Source organism: Chaetura pelagica, unplaced genomic scaffold (genome assembly GCF_000747805.2).
Source record: "Chaetura pelagica isolate M959 unplaced genomic scaffold, ChaPel_1.0 scaffold109, whole genome shotgun sequence".
Taxonomy (NCBI): domain Eukaryota; kingdom Metazoa; phylum Chordata; class Aves; order Apodiformes; family Apodidae; genus Chaetura; species Chaetura pelagica.
Window position 1 is genome coordinate 8,582,232 of NW_009970725.1, and position 24,989 is coordinate 8,607,220.

The 24,989-nt window shown below is 41.0% G+C and overlaps 1 protein-coding gene across 1 annotated transcript in view; it reads left to right on the top strand.

Annotated features, from left to right (window-relative positions):
- The window catches only part of TMEM241 (transmembrane protein 241), a 50,906-nt gene that overhangs the window by 12,820 nt on the left and 13,097 nt on the right, over positions 1 to 24,989 (top strand). The window contains exons 6-14 of the mRNA XM_010006914.1: positions 1,607 to 1,684; positions 3,047 to 3,072; positions 4,201 to 4,252; positions 5,035 to 5,083; positions 7,070 to 7,115; positions 8,094 to 8,129; positions 15,949 to 15,983; positions 17,258 to 17,327; positions 20,566 to 20,659. Of these exons, the coding sequence (XP_010005216.1) occupies positions 1,607 to 1,684; positions 3,047 to 3,072; positions 4,201 to 4,252; positions 5,035 to 5,083; positions 7,070 to 7,115; positions 8,094 to 8,129; positions 15,949 to 15,983; positions 17,258 to 17,327; positions 20,566 to 20,659 (486 nt within the window). The remainder of the gene's footprint in view (positions 1 to 1,606; positions 1,685 to 3,046; positions 3,073 to 4,200; positions 4,253 to 5,034; positions 5,084 to 7,069; positions 7,116 to 8,093; positions 8,130 to 15,948; positions 15,984 to 17,257; positions 17,328 to 20,565; positions 20,660 to 24,989) is intronic.

The window sequence follows — 24,989 nt, forward strand, 5'->3', positions numbered from 1 at the left end:
TCCTGTATACTGGCAGGACTACACTCTTAATTTCTGTTTGTGCCTCTCCCTAGAGGTGCTGGCAGACTCCCCTGCTCAGGAGTTCAGGGCTGGAACTGGAGGAGGGCTGCTTAGCTCTGGAGTGTGATGCATTAACAAAAGTATGCAGAGCTGTGAGGGGAGGTTTGGACAGAGTCTATTCACCCTGCCTGCCCAACCACTAAACCTTTAGTTTCAGAAGCATTAACCCCACTCACAAACTTAAGAAATACTCACATCAAAGACAGTAGACATATGGAGAAGGTTAACTGGGCTAGGCGAATCGGAGCCATTGTTGGCTCCAAAACACATTTGGAAGAGCCAAAGGCAGGGAGGAGGAAAAAAAACCCCAATAAATTGGCTTCATAAAAGGAAGAATGTAAATTCTGCTGTCAATTTTCCCTGTGTGTAGTTATGTCTTGTATTTCCTATTATTGTGCCAGGCTCAGGATGCTTGTGGATACTTCTGGTTGTACGTTCTCAGTTTTCCAGCAATAGGGTTGAGAACTGGTTTTCAGAATTGGTGAAAACTTCATGCGCATTGTGTTTGTGTGATTTTCAGTCCTTGCCAATTGAGAGGTATTAAAAGTTATGTTCATGTAACTGTTGTGTTTATGGATCCATCCAAGTTGTCATTGTGACTTAAAGTGATTAATTAGTGATGTTTATCCAGCTTTATGGGAAGGAAAAGAAAAATCCAGAAAATACAGATTTCTAAATACAAAGTCAAATTTAAGAGATACCTGCTACATACATCACTTGGTATTTAAAAAGCAGGGACATGACTGAAAAATTAACTCATTCTCTACTCATATGGTTTAAATACTATACACAAGAGGGGAAACACTACTTCCTAAAACTGCCTTAGTCTTTAGATTATCTTAATCAGAGCAGAGAATTACTTCTGTTTCAGCTGTCTGAGAGACGATGAATCTGATTTGGAGGTAGTATTATGAACCACTAAATCTGGTCGGGTTTGCCTGGGGCGATGGGTCTTTGATTCATTATTGTTATCTCTGGTGTTTGTTTCTTAATGATTTCATGTTGGGATGGTGTCCAGATACCTCAGTGGGTATAATTTCAACATCACTTGTGTGTGAACTATTACATTTCCAGCCTAACTTTGGGCAGCTCTTCCTAGCAGTAACTGAAAGCAATCACCCAAAATAATCTTGCCTGTAGTTCTGTTGCTAGGAGTTACACTGTATTGTTAGCAGCAATAGACAGAGACAGGAAAACTAATGAGAATTGTTTACTGTGGAGGCTACAGATATTTGAACAAAGAGGCAAAACTAGAGGCAGAAGCTGGGAGCAAATCTCACTGAGGTAGCTGCCTACAATCTGACTGGGCACTTATAAGTGTGAGAAGCATGCAAGGTCTGCATTTTAAGGTGCCTGTGCTGTGAAATAGCAATTGGAATGGGTCTAAGTCCCTTCTAGGAGATGTGGCATGGGTTTGCAGCTTAAATAACAAAATAAAACCCAAACCCACAAACACGTGGGACAGATGTCCCTAAGAGGAGTGCCTTTCCTATGTGGGTGACTGTTCTGTGTTGATTTGGGTGTTTTTGTTCTCTCCCAATGGCAGCCAATCCCAGTGTTCCTCACCATGCACAATGCAGCAGAAGTTATAACCTGTGGGTTCCAGAAGTTTGTGCAGAAAGAGGTAATTGTTCTACTAAATGATACAAGGTACCTCTTGTGATACAACTGCCCTATATCAAGACACCTGCTTTCCTTTAATATGGGAATTAGTGCCATGTGCTTTTCTAGTCTTGCTGTGATAGTCTTTAATAAGACCCAGAGAGCACTTTGCTGTTGACAAGTATCTATGTTGATGTTTTCTTTTCCCCTTTAGTTGATGAAACACTGCAAATGTGTATTGACAGTTTGATCTGCATTTTTCAGGTTGGCTTGTTCCTGCTTGTTTTTTCCTTTTGAGAATTACTGTTGCCCCAAATAAGAATCTCATTGTTTGAGCTGAGAGGGAGGAGGACTGGGTCCTTGGATCTAACCAGTATGATGTATCTAGTATTTTATGCATTGTATGATTATCGATAGATCGCATCTCCACATGAAATGCAGGAAAAGTAGTGCATTTATTTATTTGTTTTGAATGCTTGAGAATCTGTCCCAGGACCTGTTGAAGTCAGAAAAGTAATTCCTGTTCCTTTTAGCAAGAGCTGGGTTTGTTTCTCATGAACTATATCGGGGATCCTTCTTATTAGGCTATGAAATGTTTCTCTAATTGACCAGAGAGCTGCTGCATGAGGTATGACTGGGAAATCATTAACCACAAATTTGTTTCTACAGTGGCCTCTGGCTTGCTGATCTTCCATTCATTACCTCTGTTGTGTATATAGAAGACAAATAAATGTCCCGTGTTTGCTACTCCTAACAAACTGAAGAGGTCACCCAGGTTATGCGTGAAGGACATAGCAGTGTGTACCATGGCATGTTCCTGTCGCATCATCCTCTGATTAGTGTCCCTATCAAAGTGTTTCATATTTTCCTTCTAGCTCATGTTTATGTTCCTCTTTTGGAAAACAAAAGCTCTATGGACAAGGATAATGCAAAGTCTTTCTGAGAAGCTTCTGGAGAACAATTTTGGACCAAAAGATTGAGAAACTCACATGAGTTTAGACCAAGACTGATTTGACTGGGGTAGAAGCTAATTAAGAATGCCCAATATTTGAGTACATGCCAAACATTGTTTAGATATAGCTCAAGTTAAGTTTGAGCACCAGGTATAAGCTAACATCTGGTTTTAGGTCTATGTGCTGGTAAGTAATCTGGAAATATAAACTAAGTTGAAGTAGACTGATCTGTAGTCTTCATTCTTTTTTTTCAAATTCAATTTCCAAAGCAGTGCGTGAACATAAGGGACTGTAGAATCTTTCTCACTGGATTTTTGATGTGTTTGATGCAACAAGTGTTACCACTTTCCTGTTTTTGGTAGAGAAAGCACTATTTCACCATTTTTATTTTTTAATTTATTTTTTTAAAATAATATTTTCTTTTTTTACAGCAGACCTCTCATCTGAAAGTCTGTAGGTAAGCTTTTAAAACTACTCAGATTCAGATTCAGACTTGTTTTGGCTCCAGCTTCTGTATTTGCTGCAGATAATGGCACACCAGAACAATGAAGAATGTAAGGCACATTCCTGTGGGCTATGGGCGATGAGCCTAAATTGCAACATAGGAGCAATTAAATATTTTTAAAGTGTTTTTTTTTTAACTATTGCTTACATAGATACATTTTTTTCCTCCTGAAAATAAAAAAGCCAGAAGGCCAGTCTTTCTGAATAACAAAGCAGTGCTTTTAAGTATGTTTTTGGAAAGAAGATAGAAATCAGATTTGAAGTTCCAGTGAGTAAACAGTAAAATATAATGAATGTGATAGAAAATTGTGAAAAATGCCTTTCCTAAGAAAGAAAAGCTGAATGATATCCAGTTCTGGTAGAACCACTTCTATTAACCTACACAACCTACCAACCCTTGTTGGCCCTGGTTGTTTAGGCTTAAAAAATGAGATAGTAAAGGGACAAACAGAAGTCAGGCAGTCATGTATTGATAGTTTCATTTTTTTCCCCATCCCCTTGAAGAACATGTATTTGCTGTCCTCTACATTCTGTAATCTTTTAGCTGTACTTACATTGGATAATGTTGGGTTATTATTTAGTGTACTTAGAGGCACCATTTTCTTGATTTTCTTCCTGTTGTTTTCATTATCTGACTTACTGTGGCCTTGTTTTCACCACTGGGTTATTGTCAAGGATGCCAGGTTTTTTATCATCTTTATTCTGTCTCTTCCCATGCCCCTGGACGGCAGGAAAATAAACTGCAAAAACCAATATTTGTTATTATTTATAGTGACAGTCCACAGAAATTCCACATCAGCCTGTAGAAATACTGATTCAGCCACAGGTTAAGAATTTAATGAATCCACATCAGATGTTTTGTGCTGCTTCTCTTTTCATACAACTTTGCTGTGTATAAGTTACAAAGAATGCATAATGTAAAACTTAGTTTTGGTGGCAGAAGTTACTTTAAAATATGAAATAAAAATTAAACAAATGAAAAGTCAATGTAAAATTGAGTTGGATTGCCCATACTTTGCTGAGAGTACAAATCCAGTTTATGAGCTTTTGGTCTTGTTTGTTCTTTTTTTTTTCTCTGCAGTGTGCTGTTCCTCCTGGTAGCAGCAGTGTGCCTTCCTTTATGTGACACACAGGTTTGTAACAGAGCTCCAGTTAGACCTTGAGAGTCAGGAAGGCTCTTTCCTTGGTTTAGATACTTTAGTTACTACCTGAAGTCAGGTGGGATGAATCTGGGAACTTGGGTGCATACAACTGATCCAGTGCAGCCATCAGAAGTGTTGAACCTGCATTAGCCTCCTTCATAGACCATGGTGCAGAGCAGGAACTTCTGGTGTATCATTCATCTCCCCTGAAAGCAGACATCTAAAACATGCAGGTAAATTCCTCTCAAAAATGTTTATTTTTCCAAATTGATTGTGAAGGGAGCCTGCCTTGCTCAGAGACAGGTGTCTATTTAAAGCACTCTTTTGAGTAGTCTATGGTTAGCTGGGGGCTTGGGGAGAGAAACTGCATAGCTGCTGCAGGAGCTGAGAGACAAGACAAAAACCTCAGTGATGTCCCTCTGATCCTCTTGCCCCTCCCTGACTGCCAATACAAGACTAAACAGACTGGGTTGCATATGCTCAGATTGTTTAAAATGCTGTAGATATATGAAAGAAATAGAGCTCTTCTGGCCATGACTGGCTGAGAGCCTGGGTAACTGGCATATGCCAGGCTGCTAAGTAGGACAGGAAAACTTTCAGTCTTCCTGGCCTTCTTTAGTTGTGTTCTTTTTTGTATTTGGGTTTTTTTTGTGTGGGTTTTTTTTTTGGTAGCATAGGTCATAGCTCCCACTCATTGTTCTTGCTTTGTGAAACAGCAATACATAATGTTCACATGAACATGCTTTTATTTATGTAAATATTCTTTATTGCAGTTTGATCCAAAGGGTTATTTATGGGCTCTAATTCACTTGGTCTGTGTTGGTAAGTAATTTTCTTTTGGAAGAATTAGGAAAAGTAAATGTGTTGGATAAATCAGCTTTATTATGAAATTACTGATATATAAAGTTCTTGATGTGAGAAATGCTTGGAAAGAATGAAGGAGCTCAGTGAAGATAAGAAAGTGCATTCCTTTTACAGCTTTTTACATTGAAAACAGAAAAGAATGTACTAGGTATTGCAGTCATTTAACAAAATGCACATACAATTTTAAACAGCACTAAGCTTTTCTGGGAGTTTTGATGGCTGCCTATTAAGAGGCCCTTCTTTCTGAGGGGAGAGGAAACATGAAGACAGAATGAACAGTAACTTGTCCTGGAGCTTTACTGCACACAGTGATTTTATTTTAAAACTGACAAAAATATTCTAAAACATCATGGAATATGCTTCCAGAGGAAGGATGATGAAATGTCTGGGGGTTTTGGGTAATCATATGCCAATCTTTAAAAAAGTTTTACAATGAGTGCATGACTTGTTAAGTTTTCTTTTGTCTTTTTCAGACTAAACACTGATTTGGATAAATCATAATTCTTCCCTGAAAAGCTAGAAATGGTCAGACCCAGTACAACTGAAGGAAACAAGAGTAGTACTTTTTAACTAACAGATTTGTGTCTTTCGGAGCATTAGGCTGGATAAAAAGGGACTTGTAGTTGGTTCTTAGCTGTCCTATAGACTTAGGGAGTGACTCATTCATATGTTAAATCTTGTCTGTAAGTTAGGGATAATTTTTTCTTTATTTTGTCTGTTCATAGTGTAAAATTTTTATATTTATATTAATTTGTGTCTCCTAGAGGTCCCAGTCCCATTCTAAAATGTTGTTAACATACAAATAAGTGTGGTTGTTTGTTTTTTTTTTCCTTTAGGAAATGTTATATGGTAAACATTAGCTCATTTAGATAAAACAAAAAGCTAAAGATTTTTTACTTCAAACATTTGTCTACTCTAACAGTGATGTTATTGCTTTCACAAAGCCAGGAGGTCTCATTTGTAAAGCAGTGCTAGGAGGTGGAAAACTGCTTAGAGAGTCTTCAGGAGGCCTCTTCTGTATACTTGAAATGTGTATGAAGTGCTAGCATAATGTTTATGCTCAAAATGTAGCTTCTTCCCATTTCTTTTGTTTTTGTGAGAAACTTGTTGATATGACTGTTGGGGATTTTTTTGGTGTAATTGGATTTCCTATCAACTAAAACAGAATAAAGGTGCTACAGGAAAGGGTAAAAAGATAAACCAACTTATCGCACAGTTAATCAAGACAGAGCACTAGAGAAAGGACTTGTTCTACCCTTCAGCCTGTCTATCGGAGGCAGAGTTGAGGACATCTGTTACATAGTGTTCTACTGGATTTGTTTTTCATGCTGGTTTTGTTTCTGAATTTAAAAAAAACACACCAAAGCCTTGAAGAAAGGGTCTGAAAAAACAGAGCCTGAAAGCTGCATTGTTCCTGCCTTCAGTGCTTAAAGCTTTGCCCAGAATAGAAATGGGAGCTAACCAAGAGGTAGGTAGGTCAAGAATGTGAAGAACCTGGAGACCCTAGAGCTGAGAGAACTCCAAATAGGAAAGACAGCTTAGAGTCAACAACTGTAGAGATCTACATAGATTAATACATCATAGAAGTTACCCAAAAAATGGGGTGGGCTGAAGAACCTGTTCTGTGATACTTATCTGTGTGTATTTACACATATGTACACACACACACGTACACTCCTTTGTAGTTGCTGAGAGCAAGGAGTTTTCTTCAGAAAGCCTAGCAGAAACACACAACATGACAATACTCTGAGATGGCAGCACTTTGAAAGCTATTAATTTGAAGTGACAGGTTCATTTTTGCTCATGGTTTAAGCATTATTTGTGCCATGTTGCTAAACTGTAATTCAGAGGGGTTCCACATCTGCCCGTGCCATGGCCAAACGAGCCCTTGTTTGTCAGAATGATTGCATAGTGTGGCAATTACAGATGTCATTTCAATTACAGGGGCTTACAAAGTATTTCACAAGTTATGGACACCTAACTCTTTAAGGTAATGTGTTTTCATGTTCTTTAAAAGAAAGAGATTGCTATCAAAGAGGGTTAGAGACATATTTGTGTAGGAGTCAGGTAGAGTGTAGGGATCTCTGCATTGTCAGTGTCAGCTGGGCTACTCTTGTTTAATCATTAAAGACTTCTCTTTCAAGGGGAGCCTTATTTACTGTGGATTACAACAGCATGTGGTTTTTGACAGTTATTCAGTGAACTCGAGCACTGAATTAGTTTTAAACAGTGTGTTATCAAAGGATGCTGACTCGGTCCTGGAAAAAGAACCCCTGATTACTGGCACAGTCATCAAGAGGAAATGTTAGTTTGTGTTAGCCTTTAAAGCTACATGGTTTGAATCTGTCAGTATCTCTGGTTGTGACACAGTCTCAAAAGCGTGTAGCAGCTGGTGACTTCCCTCCAGACTGGAATGGCCGAGTACCTGAAAAAACTTGAAACCTTGTGTTAATCCCATGTTAAAACTTCAGCCAGACAATAGTTGGTTTGAAAGTAGGTGGCACTATGTGTTCACAGTGTCTGTAATGTGCAATTTCCTGTATGGATAGATATGTTGCCAGTGCATATTATGAATATGTACATTATATGTGTGTGTATAGGTTATGGGTAAGCTCATGTATTTCAAAACCATTTTCCATCTCTGTTTAAAGAGTCTAAATTTTAGTGAGGTCCACTTGCTGTTCACTTTAAACGAGATTCCCACTGATACAGTAACAACAGAAATAATGTGCAAATTATGTGTAAATTAATATGCTGCTTAATGTCTTGATAATATGATAATTTATTATGGTTCTAATTAATGTAATTAGACGATATTGTTAGTATTACCTAGTTATAACATTGTGTCATATAATATTAATATTACATAATATTACAGTGTTATAATGCTACTTAATATACTGATTTCTTATACCAAATGAACTGCATTACTAAAAGAACACCTTTTTTTCTTTCCCTCCTCCCCCAGTGATCTGGACCAACAGTACATCAACTATGTATTCAGGTAAAATGAATAAGGCTTTGATACACCATAGCTGGTTTTATGTGGTATATGTTTTAATTTTAAACTGTGGCTGGTTTAGGAAACTCACAGCTAGCACTACTTAAACATATTTATTTAGTACGATATTCACTGAAAGAAAAGTGCTAAGCTGAATGGCTTAGCAGCTGCATTTTTTTGGCTCTGGTTGTAGGTGTACATGCCAGTATATACCTGGGAGGTAATGAGGTGTTAATTATGAATTTTTAACTCGCCGTGTGCACAAGTGATCTATCATTCCAGAAGTAATATTTACAGAGTAACTCCATGGCAATTCCCCACTTCAGAAAATAAAACTTGTACAAAATTGCCAGAAGAGGAGGTGGTGATTACAAAAGTATGACTTGCAAAGAACATGAGTAGTGATTGATTGTTCAGAGTGCCCTTAGTGGGGTTGAGTAATTCAGACTTTCAGTTGTTTTTCTGATTGGGAGATATAAAATTGGCTTGTTGTTTTGTAGTTAGTGATAGAGCCTAAGCCGCTGACCAGACTCCCCTGTGCTTTTTTATTAAAAAGAAAAAAAAGCCAGTCCTTTCCTCAAAGAACCATATAAGGCAGAACATTGGGTGTACATGGCTTCTGCTAGGCTTCTGTGAGGCTTTATTTGAAATAAGGCAGATAAAGACTTTACTAGATTCTTCTCCATCCATAATCACATCCTGTATACGTTGACCACTTTTCTTGGAATAGTAGCTAAAGTAGTATGAGAACACTAGAATACAGATACTGAGTTCTAAGAAAGACTGGTCAAAAGGAATGAAAGAGGGAGCACAAGTTAGGAATAAGCATAACAAAACTGAACTTGTGCTTGTCTGTTTGATTAGATGTGTACTCTTGTCTGACGACGTGAAAGATCCTTGGTAGGAACACATCAGGGACAGCACTATAGGACACTTCCTTCACTTCAGTTCCTATTTATCTTGAGAGCATCATCAACATGATAATACTCTGTATCTCTTTCTGTCTTACTTCAATCAAATTTCTTATTTCCATAAATACTTAATGCAGGCCTCTGATTTCACATTTGTATGATTCACAGAATCACCAAAGCTGAAAAAGACCTTTAAGATCATCAAGTCCAGCCTAGGACCTAACAGCACCACATTGGCTGGACCATGGCACTAAGTGCCACATCCAGCCTTTCTTTGAACACATCCAGGGACAGTGCCTTCACCACTTCCCTGGGAAATCCATTCCAATGTTTAATCACCTTCTCCATGAGGAAGTACTTCCCAATATCCAACCTAAACCTCCCCTGGAGCAGCTTCAGGCCATGCCCTCTCTTCTTGTTGCTAGTTGCCTGGAAAAAGAGCCCAGCTGCCACCTGACTTCAACCTCCCTTCAGGTAGCTGAAGAGAGTGATAAGGTCCCCCCTGAGTCTCCTCCAGGCTAAACAACCCCAGCTCCCTCAGCCTGTCCCTGTAAGACTTTCCTTCTAGTCTTTTCACCAGCCTTGTTGCTCTCCTCTGGACATATTCCAGTGTCTATTTACCAGGGCCCCATGTGTTGACAATATCTGAATATCAGTTTGCTTGAAGCAGACTCTTGTTTAAGTCAGTTGTTGTTTTCCATCTGCTATGAAGTGCAAAGCAAATAAATTTTACTCCAAGAAGGTAGTTGTGTTTATAAAAAAATTAGTCATGGAACTTGCAAATATGCTACTATGTGCAGAAATAACCCATGAAGTCTTGAATGAGCTGTAGCTGGTTGGTTGAAGGGAGAACCATGAAACAAGCAGTAAAATCAGTTGATTTGTCATTTTGGCACCTCCCTGACTATGGCTCTCAGTTGTTGTTTTAGTTGAAAACTGCATCTGGGCCTGAACCTTTAAATCACAGAATCACAGAACTATTCAGGTTGGAAAAGACCCTTGGGATCACCGAGTCCAACCATCATTCCTACCCTACAAAGTTCTCCCCATTAAACCACATCCACCAACACCACATCCAAACAACCCTTCAACACATACAGGGATGGTGACTCATCCACCTCCCTGGGCAGCCTATTCCAATGTCTAACCATTCTTCCTGTGAAAAAAGTCTTCCTGATGTCCAGTCTAAACCTCTCCTGTTGCAGCTTGAAGCCATTCCCTCTTGTTCTGTTGCCAATTACCTGTGAAAAGAGACCAGCACCAACCTCTCTACAATGACCTTTCAGGTAGTTGTAGAGACTGATGAGGTCTTCCCTCAGCCTCCTCTTTCTCTAACTAAACGTTCCCAGCTCCTTCAAGTGTTCTTCAATGCTTCAGATTTTGGCTGAAGGTCTTTATTTTGCTGCTTTGATTGAAAAGTCAGGGCTGGGTTCCTGCTGTGTTAATTGATGGTATCCTTTGAATCTGTGAAGGTGTGTCCAGTAGAGAGCAGGAGTTCCACATTATATGGAAGGTATGATTATTGAGTTAGAGACTTTTAGAAGGGAGAAGCTTCTCACTAAGGAATTGTGATGTACAGTGATGTAGATTTTAAAAATATTAATTAAAAATAACCCAAACAAAGCAAAACAAACAAAAAAACCCACTGAAATTGTGCTAATTGGAAGATGTCTTTTTTTTTTTTTTTGCATCTGCTTTAAAACAAAAATGTATTATCAAAGCTTGCAGAAATGTCACCATTAAGGGGCTTAAAGATCAGTGTAGTTCATGAGATGATGGTGCAAAGAATTGCTGTGAAACTTAGAGGAGGCAGAATACTGGGTGCTTATTTGTTTGGCTTGGGTCTGCATGTGTATGTATGTATATATTTTCCTGTGTTAAAAGAAGCTCTTAGTCCATAGCATTTGGACCTCATCTTGTCTAGGGAAAACAAGCAGCACCATGGACAATGGGAAAAGTGTCACATTATTTCTTTTAGAGTATTGTTTTGTCATAAAAGTGGATGATGTTTGAAGGGGTATGAAATTTGGTGGAAGCTCTCTCCACGTTTGTGACCTCCATGATGTGTCACTGCTGTAAAGGTCCTCCAGCGTCTAATGGGGCTGAAATCTTTCTGCTGCAGATGGCACTGGTGGGATTTGTCTCTTTCTGAGATTTGTATCCATGTAGTTTTTTGGACATGACTACGACTTCACAAATTTGGATTAAGCTGGTCAGTGTGTTTGAGAGCTGTATAGAGTTATGCATGTATGTGCACACACAGATTTATTGCACAAGCTTAATTTCTGTAGAAAAGAGTCAAAAGTATTTTTAAATCACACTGAGTAGAGAGCATTTTACTTTGAACATTCTTAGAATGAGCACTTAACTCCTCACAGGCAGTTCTGGGTCAGAATTACTGTGAGTGTGTGCTTATCTTTCCCATGACTGAATGTTGCTGCTTCCTCTACTCAGAGCTTCTGAAGGACTGTTTTGGCCATGACTGGATCCTGGTTCCACCTCCAGAACATGACAGTCTAATGTGTACTGGTGGCCTTGTCTGTACAAGCATGATTCTATTATTTATGAAGGAACTTGCTATTGTGTTGTGCCAGTGCAGCTTTCATCTCTTAGCACCATTATCAATAGGCCTTTATAGATCCTTACTTAGGTCAGAGACCTGTGCTGCTGTGCAGGGAAAAGAAGGAGCTGTGTGGGCATAGCCAGATCATTTAGATTGGAAAAGACCATTAAGATCATTGAGTCCATTTGTAAACCTAACACTGCCAAGTTTATCACTGAACCACGTCCCTAAGCGCCACATACACACATCTTTCATATACATTCAGGGATGGTGATTCAGCCCTTTCCCTGGGCAGCTTGTTCCAGTGGTTGATAACCCTGTCAGTGAGGAGATTTTTCCTGATATATAGGAAATGATGCAGGTTTGTTACAAGACAGGCTGTTCAAAATGTTTCTGTTTGTTATGAAAGCACAGTTGTACTCTTGATTGTAGAGCCTGCCTGGATAGAGCAGGCTAGAAGTTCTGCCCCAAGCTGCTGGATGTCAGAATGTACCAGTATGTTAGATTAAAAAAATATGTATTTAGATTGTACTGGCCCTATTGGACACTTCCAGAGGTGCAGCTGAAATCAGCAAGGTCTCCAAACTTATGCTGTGCCTACATGCCATGGACTGTTCCTTGTTTTAAAATCTGGACCAGTTTGGGAGGGGAGAACTTCTTAAGCAAATGTACACGAAAAGGAACTTTCCAGAACTAAACAGATCTGAAGAAATATTTGCTGATGTTGAAAGTGTGGTGTTCTTCTCACTTCATCACTTAGGGCATGATTATTTAATGGCTTTTAAAAAAGGAGCCAGACCTGGAACAAGTCTGGAACAAGGAGGGAAAGCAGAGCTGTGCTATGCAGAGAAGGGAGAGGTGATATTGCTTGTCAGTGCCCAACCCCATCCCGTTCATCTCCCTTGTGTTTAAGCATGTGGGGCTGGGAGGGGGGGAGGAAGAGAAGAGAGGAACTGTTCTTCCAAGAACCTCCTTCTAATTGTGCAGTCTTGTTCCCACCACCTTTTTTTTTTTATTGCAATATTGTATTTCCATGCACTCTGACTTCTGCATTAGTGTTCTACTTCCTAGTGTTTTTTCCACTATTCTTGCATTTTCTCTTCTTCCTTTCCAGTGCTCCACTTACTTATCAAGAAAGGAGCCAGAATTCTACCTACTCCCCTCAGCAAGCTAGCAAGGGGTATCATGGAGTGGGGAGGATAGTAATGTCTAGGCTTTCTCCTATGCTGAAGCAGGTAGGAATATGGTACTTCTTGTGGAGAAGCTGGAAGAAAATTTCAGTACACTCCAGCATCTATTGATGTCACAAAGGCATGCCAAATAGGCCAACTGTCACTGGTGAGGAGAAGACAAAGACTTACAGCAGGAGAGTTTCAAATGGTCAATAAACAATTTGAAAAAGGTGTGAGCTAAAGGCTCCGTGCAGCTAAACTACATCTGGCTTCTGGAAGAGATGCTAATCTGGCACTTCTGTGAATTGAAAAGCTGCAGTAGATTTCCTGCAATAGGGAAGGGCAGCTTTGCAGGCATAAATTTCTGTTCTTGCTGACAAAACCTCTTTTCAGCCAAAAAGAAAACCACTGGCCTTCATTACTCAGTACAGGGGGAAAAGAGAGGTACGGAGAAATACAGCACAGGGATTTTTTTTTTTTACTTCAGCCTGATATCCTCTGAATCCCTAATGGGGTTTTATATTATGATGTCTCTGCTACTGATGTTCTGTACAGAGCAGAGTTACAGGACAGCTTTAATGCCATCTAACCCATTTGCCTTAATCTCCCCTGCACTTCACAAGATTTTGTTTTCTTCCTGTGTTTTCTTTGGATTGAGGCCTGGGATGTCTGGTAGGGTTATCAATTCCTCTTGGTTGCAGAAGGAAGTTTCTCTCTGATCATTTCCCAATCTCACTGGTTTGTTGTTTGGGTGTTTTTTTTGTTTAAAAATTAACAATGCAAAATGTGAAATTAGAGAAACGTGGCTTAGTCATCATTCTCAACACTGTTGTTACTTGCCTTGCCAGTCTCCTGTTTTCTCTGTTATTCAGTCAAAAGCAATAGGCCTTTGCTTCCCTTCCTGCCTTTACCAGGAAACTGAGGATTTAGGCCTGTTTATTTTTAATTCCTCTTGACATCCCATGCTGGGAGAGTGCACATGACTGGGTACAAGGGGTTGGGGGGAAGTTGCCCACTGTAAGTGATCTGCTTTGCCTTGTTCAATATCTTCGTGACAACCACGTATTTTAAAAACATGTATAAATATTGACAGTGTGAACATACTGTAGCAGCTGATGCCTTTGAAAGATGTTGTATAAAATGTTAAGCTTAAAATACCCCAGCTTCCTGTCACTCCTGAAGCTGTTGCCTTCCACGGCTGATTTCAGTGACAAGGCTTCCTTGGCCATGGGATTTCCACGCTCATTGCAATTCCTTTTGCTACCAGGGCATCTGTGGATGATGTTGGCATTGACCAAAGCATGCCAAGGGCAGGCCACCAAGAGCAGTAACCTTGTCATGTGGAGAACTGGGACCAGCAGAGTGTGAGCAGGCTTGGCAGTGTTAACACTGGAAAAGGAAGTTTGCCTGGTATAAGCATCATGCTGATGATGCTGTACAGCTGCAGGTACTCGAGGTAGCTCATTTACAGTGAGTTCAGTTTTCTAGCCATAACCTCATGTGTTGGGAACCACTTCTAGCTCTTTCTCTGCCTTAGCTTTTCATTGTGCAGGCTCCACTGGCTGGGATGGCATTTTACTGCTCCTGCTGGGCCTAGTGAACTGTGAGTATCACAGGTAATTAGCCATGGGAAATTGCCTAGCTTCAGCATTCATGACATTAATTAATGTCTTTTTACCTTCGTAACTCCAATGCCTTCTGCTTCTCAAGAAGCAACCTCTTCAGATAATACTTTCTTCTATCTTTTGTCCTTTGTGTTTGTCATGGACTTCTGCTGTTCGTAACTGGAGGAAGCTGTAGCTCTGCTTTGGAGACGTGCATGCTTCTTCCATCTTGCAATGCTCCAGAATATGTTTCTGTAGCCTTCTAACCTTGGAAACAACACAGAGTGAAAACATTTGGAAAAAAATCAGAAATCTACCAGAAGAATCAGCACTGAAAAAGGCTTTGTGCAGTCTATACCACATACTCAGAGGATGAAACCTTTGTAGGACCTCAGAAATCTTAAGTGTTACCCTGGATAAAGATCTGGTCACCGCTGATTTTCCTGTTCACTTGTATCTTTCCAAAGGGTGGACATCATTTGGCTTGGTACTTGATTTTATTTTCATGTGTTTTTTAAAAAAAGTTGTTTAATTGCAGCATTTGTCCCTTCTCTTACTGTCATTTTTAGTCATGAATGTGGAGTGGATGCACAATCACACACTTAAGACTGTGTATGACTCTTACCTGCAATGGATGTACATCCCTATAAAGCTGACATGGGTACACACACAGCTGGAGTTGATCCTCAGACTGAGAGAGACACCAGTCTAGACACAAGTACAGTTTCTGCAGTTTCTGTCTCAGTGGTGTCAGCAGCTGGATCAACAGCAGGGTCTCTTGAAAAGAGCTCAGGGGTTACAGTGAATGCTGAGATCTGTGTGAGGCAGTATTGTATGCTCCTGGAAATTAAGGCAAACCATGTATTTGGCTACATTAGTGGGAGTGTAGCTGTCAGGTTGAGAGAAGTTATTATGAGCATTGATGAGGCTGCAGCTGGAATGCTCTGCTCAGTTTTGGGCCTCTCAGTTCCAAAATGATACTGAGAAATTGAACATCTGTTAGAGGGCTACTGCCTCTGCAAGGGACTTAAAGCACATGGCCTACTGCTAGGAGAGTTTGCAGGAGCTGGTCTTGTTGAAGACTGGCAGAGGTGCAACCTAACAACTCCCTACACCTTCTTGAAAGGGAGTTGCAAAGATTACAGAGCCAAACTTTTCTAATGAGTGCCAGATGGTATAACATGGAGCAGCAACCAAAAATTGCAGATTTGGTGATTTAAAGACATCAGGAAAAACTTCTTTGCTAGGAGGTTGGAGTGGCCCTGGGACAAGTTACCTAAAGAGATGTGAAATCTCCATGCTGGGAGGCTTTTAAGACCTGTTGGTTTTTTTTTTTGAGAGAGCCACAGGGGACATACTAGTGATAGTCCTGCTTCAGGTGAGAGGTTGTATTAGGTGATCCTGGATTCTTTCCCAACAGACTTTTTAAAATTAAAGTCATACTTATACCTCAGTTATTCTACTTAACTGGAATAAGTTTCACTGTGAAGTAGCACAAAGCTATCTATTTATAATGTTCAAGCCATGTCATAAATTCTGTAGTGTACAAGTAATATATTTTTTATTTTTTAGTGTGGTGCTATTGGCCTCTGCATCCCATCCAGCAGGTAAAGTGGATTGAGTTGTTCCTTTTTTGTTTCCATATTGCCTTTCCTCTTCATGCATGTTTTTAGAGGCCAAGTCCTGTAGGATTTTAGCCCTAGAATTCAACCAGAATATGACCAATAATATTATATCCTGTAGGAAAAGGAGAGGAGGGTATATAACACAGTGTAATCTGCATGATATTTGTTAATACGTTTCTTAGCTGACCTTTGCAAAGAAGCAGTATGGGACAGACAGCAAAGAACAGCTTTTGAGCTGGTGCATAGTAAAGAGCAAGGATTGCCTTGGTGAATATGTCCTCTTCAGAGCTGTGTCTCTGCAGTCCATATAGAACTGAGTTTCCTTCTCTGCATTGCCCTCAGTGTTACACGGATATTTTGTTTTGTTGCTTTTGTGAGTTTTATCCCATCACTTGAGCCCATGGCAGGATTTGAAGCAGAAAAAGATCGAAAGCTAAAAATGGAGAAATGAATATTTGGTGGTGGCTAATATTCCCATCATTCTGGTGTTTAAATTCTTAGAAGGATAAGGGTGATAATCTGTTGTTGTCACTAGACATTTTCTCCATCAGAAAAAGAAAGGAAAAAGCATTTAAATAAACATAAATTCCCTTCATTGCCTGATGAGGCATATGGTGCACATAGCATTCCCCCACCAGGATAGACAGCAATGTGAAGCAAAATAGTTGTGCATTTCAAAACGTGAAAGATGGAGCTTCTTCCAAATCTGTAGAGTCTGAAGGTTGGAGAACTCCTCAGAGTTGCTGCTAGCAAGAACAACCAGGGCCCAGGTTCCTGGAAATGCAAGTACTTGAGAGCTCTGCTTGGGTCTGGGAGAACTGCTTTAAACCTCTCAACTTGCTCTGTGTGACAGAGTTCACGTGCCAGATGGGGAAACAGCCAACATATGTCTGTGCTTCCTGTTGCTTCAGAAGGAACTATCACAAGCTCTGTAATAAAATAAGTGGATGTGATGCATGTCTGTCCACTGGCAACTGTTGCTTAAGCAGGATCTTCTGTATACTAGCAAACAATACTCTCACATATCCATTTCCCCTTTTTCAACCAAAGGCAGGGACTGGCTGGGAGCAAGGTCAGAGAGAAATCATTAAACGCACTAGAAATGTGGGAAGCATCATAAATGAAAAGTCAGCCAGCTGTAAAAGCTCAAAGGAATGTTAAACTAGTAATGTTCATGTAATTGCCGTTCCCTTGCTTGTAAAAGAGGGTAATTTTTTCCCCCTGTATTCTACAGAGTATATTGCTTTCTCCCTCAGGTGATCTCTTCAGTGCCTTGGACTTCCCATTCCTGTACTTCTACAGGTTTCATAGCAGCTGCTGTGCCAGGTAACCTTTCTATAACAGGACATGTGAATGTTTTCAAAATCAGAGATTTCCCCTGACTTCTAAACTTGACTCTCAGTTAAAAATTTTGCAGTGTGCAAAACCTTAGCTATACTTGCTTCTGCTGGCATAAGCCAGTAAAACTGCAGAGAATATATATCTGGACATATCTATAGATATGCATTTGAAGGCCTGAAGGCACACTCAAATATGCTGGAAGTATATGTGTTTATTTGAGTGACTGCATTCTTATCAGAAGAGTTCTCAGTCACCAGTAAAGTAATTCTTACCTAATGTAGCAAAGCTTTGATAAATACCATCTCTCAAATGCTTCTCAAGACAATTAGCCCTTGTACAACTTGCTGTTTGCAGTGATTACAAAGTATTAGTCTTCAGCAGTGCATGGGTGTACATGGATTTGTTTGCCTGTACATCTTGTTATTTGGCAGAATGTTTTGGGATTTTTGTGTAAAAGGGAAAAGCTTTAACAAGCATTCTTTTATTTTGAATAGCAAAAGTTCACTGCCCAGTAGTGTAATTCCCACAGGACAACTTAAGTATGTCTTCTGTAGTTCTTAATTACCTGAAAAAAATGTTCCTGTCTTTCCCCTCCAGTCTTTTGCCAAATGGAAGTCTTTTCTTTTTTTAGGGGGAAAAATACTTTTATGCTAATTGATAGCAAAAATATTTACTGATTGTTAGAGATTTGCCTAATTGTATCCAAATTTTCCATTAAAAGGACATATTAAAAATGATTGTTAAATAGTTTCCTTATGTGCATAGTTTTTTAGTACAAAAACAGCTTTTTATTTTTTCAAGAGTGGACTATCCACACTACAAGTAACTTGCAATTAGGTGTTAATGAATAAGTTGTTCCATGGTAGGTAGGTGAAACCTCTTTCTTCTGGAAGGCAAAGTCTAACTGCAGGCACTAATAGTTATCTGTCTAACCCAGATATTCTTATTTCTCACTTAATTAGAATTTTAGCACTGTTATAGCCTCCCACTTATGTTTCCATTGCTGAGTTTCAGTGCATATATAGTAGATAGCATTGTGCACTACAGCAAGTCAAAAGGAATAGATGCAGAAACAAATGTCTCAGCTCCTGTCTTGTGGATCTTGTAATCCACTGTCTTTGTAGACATAAAGGACTTGGAGGAAAATCTCTAAAATGCAAAGTAAACCTGTAGAATGGAACTGATGCAGCTACATCTACCACCTGTGCAGAATGTCTGAAGCATTAGTAGTAAGGTGCAAAGGGCTCCATTCTGTTAATGAAATAAATCGGTGTTAACTGTGAGGTCAATGTTTCAGGTGTTATAATTAGCTGGCTCACTTTTATCTCTGAGTTAAACCAAACAGCTTCAAATCACTCTGACTAAAAGCCCTTCTCTGCAGGACAGAAGATGTGGTACAAACTTAAGCCAGCTGCTGGACTTTCAAAAGTTTGGGCAATGCTGCTTCATTTAACTCACTGATTTCTCAGAGTTGAATGCTCAACTGTCCAGCACTTCATCCTCCGTAGTAAGGAGTTGAGTTTGGGCCTACCTTTCATCATCAAAGCAGCATCTGCTTTCTTGGTGCCAGCTACAGCAAATAGAATCATAGAATCACAGAACTATCCAGGTTGGAAAAGACCATTGGGATCACCTAGTCCAACCATCATCCCTACCCTACAATGTTCTCCCCCAGACCATATCCAACAACACCACATCCAAACAACCCTTCAACACATCCAGGGATGGTGACTCAACCACCTCCCTGGGCAGCCTATTCCAGTGTCTAACCACTCTTTCTGCGAAAACAGTCTTCCTAATGTCCAGTCTAAACCTGCCCTGTTGCAGCTTGAAGCCATTCCCTCTTGTTCTGTTGCCAATTACCTGTGAGAAGAGACCAGCACCAACCTCTCTACAATGACCTTTGAGGTAGTTGTAGAGACTGATGAGGCCTCCCTCAGCCTCCTCTTTCTCAAACTAAACATTCCCAGCTCCTTCAAGTGTTCTTCCTAAGATTTATTCTCTAGACCCTTCACCAGCTTTGTTGCCCTAAATAGTCCTTTGGGGTCTCATGTTATGGCTCAGTTTAAGAAACCCTAGTGCATCCTTCTTCTGAATAGTTATCTTACCCTACTGTTTGGTGTATCAAAACCACCTGTACTGACATGTGGCCGAGATGCAACTTTGCCATGTGTACTAAGCAGGGAACAGCACTTGTCTGAGGTGCTGGAGCTCAGCATGGAATTTCTGACTTGGGGAGCCACCATCTTCCCCCTTCCTCCTATTGCAGAGAGAGCACCAACTGCATTGCATCAGTATCCAGAACAGCATGCCTTCTCTGAAGACCTTTTTTTGCCTCACCATCTGTGTGCTGTGTTGATCCTATCTCCTTTCCTGTGTAGCTTCCTACAGTGCTTTGTAATCTCTTGTGCCTCTCAACCAGCCACACAGTAGTTTTTGCTGTATGCATTTTGAAGTCATTTTCCCTGATTGCTGTTTTACACTAGTTGAATGATTCACAACCAGTGTGTTGTAAGTATATCACAAATGAGACAAAATCCAGAGGCAAAGCTCTGTGAGGTTCAGTGAGATGTGGAAGAGTTTCCCTAAGAGTAGTCTTGGCTGCAGGAGCACTGGGGACTGCTGTCCTATATGACTTGAGAATCAAAATTCACTTAATGGTCAGCAGAGAGCTTTGGAGTATTCTCTTCCCAGCACTACTAAGTCATCTGTCTATTTGTTATACAGTAGAGATGTATTTGACTTCCTAATTGGAATTTAGGCTTTATGAAGTTTAAACAGCTTGAAAGCTTCAGGCAGAAACTTCCCAGTGGTTAGTTTTTCAGTTCATGATGCTGTGGAGGTTGAATCGAGTTAGTTGCCAAACGTGTGGCTCCTGTTGAAATGAGGATTGCCTTTTTTCAGAGTCATTTCAATGCCTGAAGTTAATATTCCACCTCACGTTTCAAATAATCTCTACTTTTCTGACTATGCAAGTGCATTAGAGACCAGCCATAAGAGCATCAGACTTACTTTACTCAGACTCTAGTCACTGACTGAGCAAAACCCAAGATTTACTGAACATAATGTAAGCTCTGTCCACCAGCTTTCTTTCTCCAAATGGTATTAACACTGCTAGAAGGGTGACTGTTCAGTTCTGCATTAAGAAAACCAAGATGCCTGTAAGAGGTTGCTTAATTGAAATAAAGAGATTTTATTAACTAGCTTTCCCCATCCCTTGCAGTGGACTGTTGGGATTCTTTCTGATGTTGCACACAGTGAAGCTAAAAAACAGCATGACCTCAGGGCAATATACAGCATGGACTTTCCTTGCAAAGGTAAGAGAAAGACTGTCACAGAAACACAGTGGAGCTGTGCTTCTCACAGGAGAACTGAGGAGTTTCTGCATCTCTCTAGCTTCCCTTGCTGCCCCTATTTGACATTCCTAGGGCCTGTCTGTGCAACTTGCACGTAGAGTTGAGGTGACAAATAGCAGGTACATAATAAGCCAGGATCAGTAGCTGAGATGAAATACTGTGTATAGATGGGGCTTAACAGAGCTGGGTGGATTAATGCAGCTAAGGATTTGGCCTGTCCCAGTACTGCAGATCTATACTTTCCATAGGTGTTTTGGAGAAGAATACTCCTGAGAGTATGTGCACGTGCACATTTCCACTCTGTCTTCCCAGAGCCAAGAGTTAAAACTAGTTCCCTGACTTTCAGTACCAGAGCTCCCACTGCTATCATTGCAGGGGAGGGGATAGCAGTGGGTGCCCTTTGCCTTGACATTAACATGACTTTTGACAGTATTTCCCTTAGACTGTTACAGTCTGGATGTGCAGACAGATGGGTTAAAAAAACCAAACAGTTGGATGATCAGGCTCAGAAGACAGAGGTTAGTGATTCCTGTTCTAACTGGAGGCTTGTGACAACTGGAGTAGCACAAGGGTCTGTCCTGGGACCCATCCTGTCTGCCATCTTTATTGAAGAATTAGAGATGATAGAGTGCACTCATGGTTGCAAAGGACACCAAGCTGAGAGGACTGGTCAATAACACTGAAGGATGGGATTGCCTTCCAGAGGTACCTGGAGAGGCTGGAGGAATGGGCCAACAGAAATCATACCAAATTCAGCAAGGACAAATGTGAAGCCCTGCACATGGAAAGGAAGAGCCCTTGGCAGTAATACAGGCTGGGGACTTGATGACTGAGAGGCTACTCTGCAGAAAAGGACCTGGGGATTTTGGCAGACAGCAAGTTGAACATGAGGCAGCAGTGTGCCCTGGCAGCTAAGAAGGCCAAAAGTATCCTGTGTTTTACTGACAGTAGCACAGGCAGTAAATTCATGGAAGTTACCAGGTCTGTCTTTTCCTCAGCACTTGTTAGACCACATCAGAAATGAGAGATTCGGATGGGGTATGAGGAAAAGCTTTTTCACCAGGAGGACAAGTCAGGCAGGCACACAGGTTGCCTAGGGAGGCTGTGCAGTCTCCATCTTTGAAAAGGCTTTCAAGAGTCAACTAGACAAAGCCCTGAGCAACCTGGTGTGACCTCCTGAGGTCCATTCCTACTTGAATTAAGATATGATCTGAGGATCTATGGTCTTGTTGTACTTGATTTAAATTATAAACAGCTCATTTATTAAATTATCAGTGGTAAATTGAGTCAGAAGAGCTTGACAGGCTCCTTTTCCCTGGTTAGATTTTACTTAGTTTCATCATTCTCAGCTAGGTCATCTGAATACCACAACCTTCCTATGTGGTTTGTGATCACAGCTTTCCTACTACAGTGAATGAAGCTGTTACTTTACAACAATAAAAAAGTATACTTGCATAGTATCATAGAATCATAGGATGGTTTGAGTTGGAAGGGACCTTGAAGATCATCTAGTTTCAGCGCACCTGCATGGGCAGGGACACCTCCCACTAGATCAGGTTGCTCAGGGCCCCATCCAGCCTGGCCTTTGAACACTTCCAGGGATGGAGCTTCTGCAACTTCCCTGGGCAACCTGTTCCAGTGTCTCACTACCCTCACACTAAAGAATTTCCTCCTAATGTCAAACCTAAATCTCCATTGTACCAATTTTGATCCATTACCCCTTATCCTTTCATTGCAAGCCCCTGTAAAAAGTCCCTCCCCAGCTTTTCAGGAGCCCCTTCTGGCACTGAAAGTCCCCTATAAAGTCTCCCCAGAGCTTTGATAACTGCTGATTCTCCAGGCTGAACAGCCCCAACTCTCTAGGCTTGTCCTCGTAGGAGAGGTGCTCCAGCCCTTGGATCATCTTCGTGGCCCTCCTCTGGGCTTTCTCCATGAGCTTCATGTCCTTCTTATGTTGAGGGCTCCAGAACTGGACACAGTACTCCAGATGGGGTCTCCCAAGAGCTGAGTAAAGGGAGAGAATCATGTCCCTTGACCTGCTGGGCATGCTTCTTTTGATGCAGCGCAGGACATGGTTGGCTTTCTGGGCTGCAAGCGCACATTGCTGACTTATGTTGAGCTTCTCATCCCCCATCACTCCCAAGTCCTTCTCCTCTGGCCTGTTTTTGATCCATTCTCCACCCAGCCCGTGTTTATGTTTGGGGTTGCCCTGACCCAGGTGCAGGACCTTGCACTTGGCCTGGTTGCGCTTCGTGCAGTTTGCACAAGACCCCTTCTCAAGCCTGTCAGGCTCCCTCTGGATGGCATCCCTTCCCTCCAGTGTGTCATCCTCACCACACGCTTCTGTGTCATCAGCAACCTTGCTGAGGCTGCAGTCAGTGCCACTGTCTATATTGCTGACAAAGATATTAAGTAGCACTGGTCCCAGTACTGACCCTTGGGGCACACCACTCCACAGGTCTCCATCTGGACATCGAGCTGTTAATCACCACTCTTTGAGTGTGACCATCCAGCCGGTTCCTTACCCAATGAGTGCTCCATCCAGTGCATCCATACCATTCCAGTTTTGATGCCAGGATGTTGTGCAGGACAGAGTTGAAGGCTTGCACAGATCCAGATGTTGGTTGATGTCGGTTGCTCTTCCTTTGTCTGCTGATGCCATGACCCCATTGTAGGAGGCCACCAAATTAGTCAAGCAGTATTTGTGCTTGGTGAACCTGTGTTGACTGTCACCAGTCACCCCTTTGCTTTCCATGTGCCTTAGCAGAGCCTTCAGGAGGATCTGCTCCATGATCTTGCCAGGCACAGAGGTGAGACTGACTGGTCTCTAGTTCTCTGGGTCTTCCTTTCTTGAAAATGGGAGTCATGTTTCCCCTTTTCCAGTCAGTGGGGATTTCTCCTGGACTCAAATGAGTCTGAGTTTTCTGGGGATAACAGGAAGGGAATGATATGGCTGGTTTTGTGCTTTGCAAGTTGTTTCATGCTGTACAAGTCACATAGAGTTTCTCAGCAGTTTGAATTTCTTCCAGACATTCTGACTATGCAGATTTTAGTACCTTAGCTTTCCTCTTTCTTCTTGGTAGCAAGTCAACTGATTGAAAGCTTGCTCTTGTGTATGGTTTGTTTTGGCGTTGTTGGTTTTTTTTCTTTTTTAACTTTCTGGGTTGGACATAGGAATAGCTGAATAGGTATTGTGAATGAGGAGAAATGTTTCTACATGTGGTATTTATGACCTATCTGAAAAAAAATGCAGGCAAAGATGTGTTGTGAAATACATTTTAAGCAGATCTGGGTCCTTCCCAGCTGAAGTGGATCAGAGCCATGAAGGCCTTAGCAGAGCCTTCAGGAGGATCTGCTCCATGATCTTGCCAGGCACAGAGGTGAGACTGACTGGTCTCTAGTTCTCTGGGTCTTCCTTTCTTGAAAATGGGAGTCATGTTTCCCCTTTTCCAGTCAGTGGGGATTTCTCCTGGACTCAAATGAGTCTGAGTTTTCTGGGGATAACAGGAAGGGAATGATATGGCTGGTTTTGTGCTTTGCAAGTTGTTTCATGCTGTACAAGTCACATAGAGTTTCTCAGCAGTTTGAATTTCTTCCAGACATTCTGACTATGCAGATTTTAGTACCTTAGCTTTCCTCTTTCTTCTTGGTAGCAAGTCAACTGATTGAAAGCTTGCTCTTGTGTATGGTTTGTTTTGGCGTTGTTGGTTTTTTTTCTTTTTTAACTTTCTGGGTTGGACATAGGAATAGCTGAATAGGTATTGTGAATGAGGAGAAATGTTTCTACATGTGGTATTTATGACCTATCTGAAAAAAAATGCAGGCAAAGATGTGTTGTGAAATACATTTTAAGCAGATCTGGGTCCTTCCCAGCTGAAGTGGATCAGAGCCATGAAGTCTGGACTGGATCAAAGCTTTCCCAAAGTTCAAGGGTTTCTAGATTTGTGGGGTTTTGGCCAGCCCTAAACATAATTTAGACAGAGTTTGTTCTAGCCACTGCTGTCAATGAAATTACTTGCCTTTGTAGCAACTAAAGATTTGTCCCTGTGTCACTAATGTAATTTAATCTTTTCTTCAGCCTTAAAATTCTACATTAGAGTGATTTAAGGGCTCAGTCATTCCTACCTGAGGCAGCATGAGGAACATGGAGGAACTGCTGCTCCAAGTGCTGAGAAGCAACTGGGTCTGAGTTAGAAGTCGGTGTATGGTTGAAAAATGTGGAAACAGTATACATCAGTTTTAGAACAGGGATCAAAAGAGATTGCAGAGACAGATACAGGCAAAAAGGAAG